General features: G+C 31.5%; 1 protein-coding gene and 2 long non-coding RNA genes across 3 annotated transcripts; all 3 read left to right on the top strand.

Annotated features, from left to right (window-relative positions):
• Positions 1–412: 412 nt before the first annotated feature.
• On the top strand, positions 413–1,655 carry LOC137919981 (uncharacterized). The gene is made up of 6 exons (XM_068763215.1): positions 413–504; positions 680–739; positions 867–968; positions 1,083–1,197; positions 1,391–1,449; positions 1,592–1,655. The coding sequence occupies exons 1-5, from the start codon at positions 493–495 to the stop codon at positions 1,426–1,428; spliced, it is 327 nt and encodes a 108-aa protein (XP_068619316.1). The 5' UTR covers positions 413–492; the 3' UTR covers positions 1,429–1,449; positions 1,592–1,655.
• Positions 1,656–6,216: 4,561 nt separating this feature from the next.
• LOC137919655 (uncharacterized) lies at positions 6,217–7,003 on the top strand. Its single transcript, XR_011106741.1, has 3 exons — positions 6,217–6,282; positions 6,541–6,642; positions 6,895–7,003. It is a non-coding gene; the product is annotated as an uncharacterized lncRNA (long non-coding RNA).
• Positions 7,004–7,375: 372 nt separating this feature from the next.
• On the top strand, positions 7,376–8,562 carry LOC137919993 (uncharacterized). The gene is made up of 3 exons (XR_011106749.1): positions 7,376–7,443; positions 7,798–7,895; positions 8,496–8,562. It is a non-coding gene; the product is annotated as an uncharacterized lncRNA (long non-coding RNA).
• Positions 8,563–9,296: the final 734 nt, after the last annotated feature.

Below are 9,296 nucleotides of genomic sequence, written 5' to 3'. Positions count from 1 at the left end.
TATCCCAGTTAAAGCTGGCGAAGGACTTCGAATGAATTCGGAAACTTCACTAGTGGAATTACTCTTTTCGCTTGTTTAATTGAGAGCAACAATTTAATTTAAATTTTTAAATCTGTTTGATAAGCAAACAAAATAATATAACTCGATCTTAAATAAACCTGCACTTAGCCTTTAAATAGAAATTTCATTAAAAACATTTGGGGACCATATAAATAATAAAAAAAACGTAGATATTAGAAATAAAATATAAGAACTAACAATATTTACTGCATCATTATCTGCCGTAATATTTTGTGCTTTACAGATAGATAATAAAACAAACATTGCCTTAACATCCCTAACACTTTTACCTGTGCAATTGTTATTGTAAATTCCTGGAGGGGATAAAATATACAGTTGCACCCCTATTTAAGGAATGGTTATTAAATGATTTAGCCACTTGACAAGTTTTACTGTTCGCGTTGAGTTGTCGCTAAAATACGATCAAGCATTATGGTGCATGCGGTGAGTGAATTATTTTTGCGTTAAGTAATTTTTTGTATGTATATTTTATTGTATTATGTGGTTAGTGATATCATTCTTAAATGAAATGATTTTAGTTGAGAAATGTTTATTACCATGTTTATACTGTACGATTGTTGTAAAAATCTACTTATTTCAAAATTACAAAAAATTGCAGAGCGTTGGGATGACAAAAGTGAGGAGGACCGCCTGCGCAAATCGGAAAGTTGTAAAAAAGGTAAATATGAATATTAATTATTTCCTATTTTTGCCGAGACTTGTTCAACGATTACTCGTACAGATTCTTTATAGCCTGTTGCTCTAAAGTGCTCTTGATTCATGTCTCTTTTTTATTTTTTTTAAAGAGGGAACAAAACTTGCGCATCACGCTGCTCAAGAAGAGAGGCATGAAGGCGTTTTCGGCCTATCTGTTGAAGTCACAAGAAGAACACTTGAATGATCTGTTGGTAAGTTCCGCGTACTTCTTTACTTTTTAACAGAATTGATAAATATGTACATAGATATTGCCTATATATTGACATATAAAAATTACTCTAGTAACACCGCCTACTCTGTTACAGGTGTCGATGGGAACGACGTTACAATCGGCAAGAGACCTGTTAGAAAATTATGACGTCGTTCCCAGAGAAGCGATTCAAGCATTGAGGGAACAAAACGAAGGGCTGTACATAGAATGTGAGTATAATTAAATTCTATGTTATTTAATACAATTTCTGTTTTTAAGTAATAATATTCTTAAGCAACTTTGCGTTTTAACAACCGAGCACAAATGACACAGGCTCAAACATATTCATGAATATCACGTTATTATAAAGTTAAAATACAATTCGTTATTCAATCTCATATTTGAACAATGTCTTTTTTACAGTAAACGACTTTCAAACAGTCTTCGGGACATTCGAGTGAAACGTAACAGTAACAGGAGATGTGAGTTTATTTTATTTAATTTGGAAGATATTTTGTAGTTATAACTTATAAAATTCAGTTAACGTAATCCTAGAAATAATATCCTGCAATAGCAAACTATACATGTTTTCTGCCGCAATTAACTTATAAATTTTTCTCACAGATCTGAGGACGGGAACTGCGGGTAGCAATAAGTGACAATTTTGTTTGTAAGTATTTTGTAGCTAATGTATATTAATTTAAATAAAGTTTTTTAATTACATCTGCTCGTTTAATTTCTGTGTGTTTACATACATCTTCTGTTTAGTTTTGTTGGTATACTTATAATTATTTTCCACGAATTTAGGATTTTTCTTGAATAAACAGTACTAAAATATATCTAACAAACTTCATTTCAAAGCTTCAGTGCACGATAATACAAGGTTCGGAATTAATTAGTTTTTTTTTTACTAAATTTCAACCAGAAATGTAAACCTATTATGATCTATTCGAACAAATTAGAATTAGAACAAATGCATTAAAAGGAAAACTATATCAGTTAATTACTATAAGAAACTTAATTACCACAATATTAAAAGGCAAAAGAAATAGACATTAGCAGTGGCCTTCGTTCTAAATCAGTTATAAATCTTTTCTTGACACTGTTTCTTACGTGCTATCCACAATACTCATTTAATGAGTAAATGCCTTGTAGAATGATTACTTAACTTATTTTAGAATACTACCTACTTTTACTAACATATTTTTAAAACTACCATTTAATATCGACTCAAATTTAAACGATATCAACTGGAAATACCAACAGCGTCTCCTTTTTAAAATTTATTGTCAACAGCGAAAACATTGTAAAAAATTGTAACTATGGATAAGAAATTCAGTATATTATGAATATACGACCGCAGGCGCGTAGTTGCGCAAGTTTTCGGAATTAATCGCTGTACACAGCAATAGCAATTGATATTTGTTTCCCTTTGCGGTGCTTTTTTCGATATCGTCTAACGCTGCACATCATTCATTGTACGGGATAAATCCTAGTCTACAGTGTATTATCACACTCTAAGTTTTCTGCGATTTAGTTGTAATAGAAATAAAATTCACTGCACCATCAATCAATTTCGTCTGGTCCACGAACTGTACCTAGGTAAGTATCCATAGTCGGGTAAAAACAGTGTGATCTAATGATAAAAAGACAGATAGAAGGAAAGCGTAGAAAAGATTAGAAGAAACGTTTGAGTTCGTCTTATACTATGAAAACTAGATATGAAACCCATTCTATGTATTTCTAATATTTACATTTTTATGTATTTTGAATTTAATATATATTACGATTTTTTCAAATTAGTTTATAATGGAGATGACGCTGAATATAACTGATTATAATTCAATGAAACACACGTGAAATGGACTTTACTTATTTAAGAAAAACTTGCTACAAAGTATGATATTGTTTTTAAACATTTTTATTTTTATAAATTTATTTTAGATGTCGTTAGACAAATAATGTATGGAATAATAAGTGACCTCATAATTGTGTCGAAGATCTTATTATTACTACCAGATTAGTACTTTTTCGAGTAGCAGGATAGACACAAGATGTCCTGCCTATAATATAATCCTGTCCTTGCCCTAGAGGGGTTTACATTTAGTGACAGGTACAGCATAAATTAAATCAAAACCGATACCATTTCCAAGATATATTGTCATTTTAATACGCTCTTATTTAATAATGAGCTTTTTTATCTATACCAGTATTTGAATTTAATAAATGATATGATGATAAAGTTTTGCGGAATTTTGTTGAAAAAATACGATTTCGTAATAAAATTCCTCAGAACTGATGCGCAAATGCCTGTTTCTTACAACTTTCTCAGAGCTCTGCTTTATCACTGTCAGTTATTGTGACAATCATTTATTTCGTCTCACGTCTTAGTTTAAATGTGCATAATATTTGTCAATAAGATAAAATAGGAATAAACTCGATTTAGACTCGGATATTATAAAGTGAATACAATTACTAACAATGAATTTCAACAACATTGCCATCGACGTCGCAGTCGTACCGATTATTAAGGATTTAAAAACTTACTGGAAGCATTTTAGTTCAATTTACAAGAGATTTACGGTCGGATGAATAAAACAAAAGAAACTTTGATATTATCTTTAGAAATCAGGGCGCGTCGTTAGCCATAATAAGATCGTTCAAAATAAAAAATAGTTTATTTAAACTTTAGTAATTAGTTCGAACCTTTTTTACCTGAAAAACAAAAGGATGTCTGTTTTCGCTTTACGACTCTTACCTACTCTTCCCGCAGCAAATTACTAACTGAGCTGAAGTAACTGTTACAAAAGGATTCTTATTGTTTCCAAAAACATTTGTTAAACTCTTTAGTAGTATATCGCTGCTTCTGACCATTTTCAATGGAATTAGATTATTTAAAAATTTGTTTATTAACTACGTTAATATTTAGAAGACATGTAGTTACTCAGTCTGGCCGCAGACATATCAGATGTCCCAATTGATATGAACATATCTCACTGTAATATAAAGATTTGTTTGGTTTTTCCATTTTTGGGTGGAACTAACATACCTGAGCGTGGAGACAAATTCAGTTAATGAAACTCTCTACGCGCTTCGGATTAGTCGATTCTTTGTACTTCGGGCTCTTCTGTTTATGCCAAAAACTAGGAAAGTTTTCGGCACAGCATTCGAACGAAAATAGCGATCAGAGCAGCAAAGGAAACAGATCGAAGTACTCCTGTACTTAACGAAAGATTTTGGGATTTACAGCCCTTAACAAATGCATAGGTCATTGTTTCACTAATCACTTAAAAACTAATTATATTTAATTTGCTGTCAATGATTTATTAAAAAAAATTAATCGCTGTATTTCGGTCACTTAGTGTAACAATTATTGCAAAGTGATTTTAAAATAAAAATTTCTCTGTATTTATATATTAAATAATTAAACTAAATTGTTAATGTCTCTGTTGCCTGCTTACAAGGAAAACGTGCTTGTGCACGGGCGGATCATTAGGTAATAAGTCCAAATCCAATCTATTCCCAATAATGTGTTAGGCCAATATTCTATCTTTTTTTAAAAGTATAATTGTGCTTAATTTGTAAAAAAAAATATATTGCTAAGTTAGTGTTCTTGTACATTTCAATACATTAATTGTAAAGATGAGTCTGAAGTCTGAAAATAATATTCTTTCGTCAGATTCTTCACAAGCCAATGATTTAGAAGACGAATTGTTTCGTAGTTATATTTGATTAATATTAAATCTGCTAGCTTTAAGATTTTGTAAATAAAATTCAAGACTCGGCGCTTTCAAATTTACACTCCTTGAATCTTATCTAAATTCTTTAGATTAAAAGATAACACAAAAATTGCAATTTTTTAATAATGATATATTGGCTTAATTGTGCTGCGAATTAATGCAAATTTGCTTTAATGACAAAACAACTAATATTTCGTATGAAGGCAAGGCAATAAAATGGAAAGATACTTGATTTACACTGAAATACCATATAGTGAACTGAGGACAAGTACTAACGATCAATTTAAGTCTCGACAACACAATCGTACGACTGTGTGCGGGTCGATAAAGATTTAAAAACGTTCTGAAAGAGTTTTTGTTTAATTCCCAAGCACGAAGAGAATACATTTATCATAAAAAATCTAAATCCTAATAAATATGAATCATAAAATAAAACTTCGTTATTTCATATTCAGAGAGTTTTCGGCATTGCACTGGCTACCTGCACGTTACTTCGCAGAAAGCGCGAGGTGAGAGTGCTGAAGACGATTAGGTACGATATAGTAACTATATCTGCAGAGAAGCAACATTCCGCGAAATACAGATAGCCGCTGGAGCCTACTGGTTCGTGTTAGGAGACCACGAGCCGGCAAGCACCGCCTAGAACGTCAGCACACAATGCGGACAGACCGACTTGTTATGACCATCGGTCCTATTTGAAATCCGTGGGGGAAGCCCACGTCCAATCATAAACATTCTACCGATGAAATGACGGTGTTGCTGATGACGTATGTAGGAAAGTAATACATCATAGTTTTTAGTTTACACTGATTACAGAAATTAATTTCTATTAATTGTGACATCATCGTTATCACATATATTTCTTAATTTTTTTCTGGACAAACATTTAAACATTTTCAAATTACCTCTTTTGCAAGAAATCTATGTGGTGCAAGGATAATAGCGCACGCTAATACTCTTTTCGCCGAATAATATGATTGATTTAATATAGGTACCGTAATTAATCAAAGGCAACTTTCAATTTGTTTATGGGACTATCAATGAAAAGATTTACATTTACTCACAGTTATTAGGTCGTAAAATAAGTAAGAAACAATGTATTTGTCCAAATGTCATTTACTTATATTTATTTAAAACTTTTCCACTATAGTACTCTATTCGACTTTTGCTTTTTACAATCCATTGTTCATGTCGGCAGTGTAAAGAGGATTTAGCGGCTATTTTGTTGAAACTATTTACCCATTTCCTAAAATTTTGCACCTTTGTTTATAAATGCAGGAGTGGTAGGGGGGTTTAGGTATATAAGCGATGGTTCATGAGTTTAGCAATCATTTTATAATTGCGATCACATCGAGCAGGGTCTGTCAGTGTCTACCAGTAATGGAAAATCAGGTTAGTTCCAATTCCATATATGGAATATTTGTGAAAGACGTTTAAGATATTAGAAAAAGTAAAGCTGGAGCGCTTTTTTGTATAATATTTACATATAATCAATAACATATTTTCTTGCAGGATAACGACCAAACACGGAAACGTGGAAGGCCAGCGGGGAAGCATAGACGGCCACTAAACAAGGTAAGTGTATTTGTCTTATAATAAGGCATTTTCGTAGTATTTATTTTGAATATTATGTTCATATTCATATCGTGTGACAATGTCTTTATAGCTCATTATCAATCCGCACATTAATGAAGGTTACAGCTTATTTTACATGGTCAAGTACATGTTTGTGGAAGGTAAATCAATTGTTATTTAGTTAACATTTAGGATGCTTATTACCATTAATCTTTATTTGAAGAATATTTTAATAAAATCATCTATTTGTACGAACAGGAGGAAAGGAGAGCCCGTAATGCTCAGTACGAGCGGGAAAGACGAGAGGACATGGCGCGGGCAAGGATTGAGCTTGCCGATGCTGTGGGCGCGGATCATTCTGTAAGTATTTTTTCTAACTCTAATAATATTTTAACTGCATTTTAAATTCGGAAACTATGTCCTATTTTGATTTTAACTAAAAAAAAAGGATAATAATTATATACCCTATCCGTAAATAGCAATCAAATAACATAAGAAGTTCGAATCCTGTAAGATCCCTGACGTCGATTGAAGCTTGTGGCAAATTCGTTTACTTTAAAAAAATCTTATTTATGTAATAACATTCATTAACCAGTTTTAAACAAATTGCAGATTTCACTGCCGGCTCTCATAAGCACAGTTTTAAATATTTTACGAGAAAGCTCGCAGATTCCATCATTGGCCATTCATACCATGAGGGAACAGAACGACAGCTTAAGCAGAGAGAGTGAGTATTTCTTTTAATAAATCATACTAATTTTTATTATACCTACCTTTTTATGACATTCTTTTAAAGGAAAATGTATAGCAAAAGCTATCCCGGTGTTAGTGAAAGAAAAAAAGAACAATATGCAATCAAATAAAAAATTCTTTAAAAAAAATTCTTTCTTTAAAATAAATTCTTTCTTTTAAGTTATTATTTTGTTTATCCTTTTAATTTTGTATTTTTATTAATAATATTTATATGTTGGGCATAGATTGCACTCTTTAAAGGTTTTTGTGCTACTAGCACTACTGACATAACAAGAGATGTTGTAGATCAGTATTGCGCACATATAATATATTTAAAAAATCTTTTCATTTTATTTTAGTGCAACACTTGGAGAGTTCTACTGCCGAAAAAGACAATGAAAATTAAACGAGATGAGAGAATTTGAAAATGTAAGTCCCGTAAATATTATTTTTATTGTTTATATTATTTTTTATATCTTTCTATGTATGTCTTCATGTCTATTTTTATATATAGCCAGTACTTTGTTGTCCGTAAGTTGTCCATGAAAATAGCTTTATGTTTACTCAAACTATTTATACTAAGAGAGACAGTCGATGGTAGCTTTAAAAGTCTTTTAAAATGTGTTCAGCAAATTATTTACGAGAAAGTATTTATGTATACGGTTTTCTGTCTCGAGTTGAGCGATACTGTATTTTTTGTAAAAAAAAACCATTAACTTATGTTACACACAGCACATTTCTAGCTACATAAACACTGTTGGTGATGACGCTGTTTTTTTGCAGGGTCAACAAAGTTTACGTGTAAGTACTTAAAAAAGTAAGTACAGAGAGAGGTCGCGACATCGCTGTTGGTCGGAGCAAAACGCATCGATGCTCTGTTGGTGAGTTCCATGGAATATTTCTTTAGCACACTTGTTCTCCTGTTTGTAACTTATGAATAACGTGTTAGTTACCAACTTTAGTTTTTAACAAATTTAAATAGCCTGCTGTTTCAACTTGTAACACCGCTTCGTCTATTAAGGGCACGAAGTCGACGGCAACATGAACTTCAAATCAATATGAAAACATAACGTCTGTAAAAATGATTCTAAGGCCACAAGAACAAAACGAGTTGCTGTATACAGTAGCTAAGTGTTCACATATTGTATCAATATTAGATCTCTGCGTATGCTTAATAAAGTATTAACATTGAAAAAACGTTGCATTTACCTCGGTTCTAAAACAAGCAATGCTAATGAATAAAAAAGCACGTTCGCATTCGAGAGCGGATCGGGAACAGCTGGAGTTCATGTAAGTTTATTTAATTTACATATCATAGAAGTTGCTCTAGCTCTCATACAAAAACGACAGTTTCATTCTCAGTGCTCATAGTCCAGTGAAGCTGATCCAAAACGTAACGTCCTGTAATCAGAAACCGATTTTTATCTTTTGTTTCGTACTAGTTTTGTCGATGTTAATTTGTAATTTTTTCTTGCTTGCAGTTCTGGAACGCTTCGACCACAGATTCCTCCTGAAATCACACCAATTAACAAACGATCCTCGCCACTGGCGTTTATGCATATTGTTAATATGTTATTATTATTAAAGATTTTTATGTATATCTGTTAGTTTAATTTGTTCACTACAATTAAAACCAGTTATGTTTGAATCAAAGCGTCTAATTTCAAGCACAAAAGTGCTTAAACATTTTTGAAAGAATTATGTTAACCTAATTTTATATCTGGTACACTTTTATTAAAATTTTTACATTTTTGTTAATTTATTATCAACTTTAACTGTAAAATCGTTTTACAGCCATTTCAGCACGTAACTAACAATATGTTATTATTATTTCTCCAAAAAATCGGCGCTCTTCATCTCTTTGATAGAAAAGAGATGAACACGGTCACATAACGCGATACCTTTTCAAGTTATTTTAAATAGAATTAGTTTATCGGGCTCATACATGTAAACTGTTATTGCTGATAAATGTTAACTGTTTTGACTGTTAGCTTTCAAAGCATAGTACAAAGTACAGCTTTATCCAAGTGAATTTCATTTAGAGATAGCTTAACAGGTGGCGATACATATAGTTGGATTCAAATAATTTATTACACTAATAATAAATTACATGTGCTTCAATTCATCTAATTGGGATGTAATGAATATGATTTTACATACTTAGTTTGATTAACGATCTTTCACATATTCGTTTTAAATACTTTTTTACGATATTAGTATTACACTTTGTCATAGACAGGAAATTTTTTTACAAGAAATCGCTTACTAAAGTATAATTTTAA

This window comes from Battus philenor, unplaced genomic scaffold (assembly GCF_028537555.1).
Source record: "Battus philenor isolate CCGP_79_NKW_IND1 unplaced genomic scaffold, ilBatPhil1.0.hap1 SCAF_17, whole genome shotgun sequence".
NCBI classification, from domain to species: domain Eukaryota; kingdom Metazoa; phylum Arthropoda; class Insecta; order Lepidoptera; family Papilionidae; genus Battus; species Battus philenor.
Note: the sequence above shows the minus strand (reverse complement) of the source record. Positions and strands in the feature narration are given on the sequence as shown.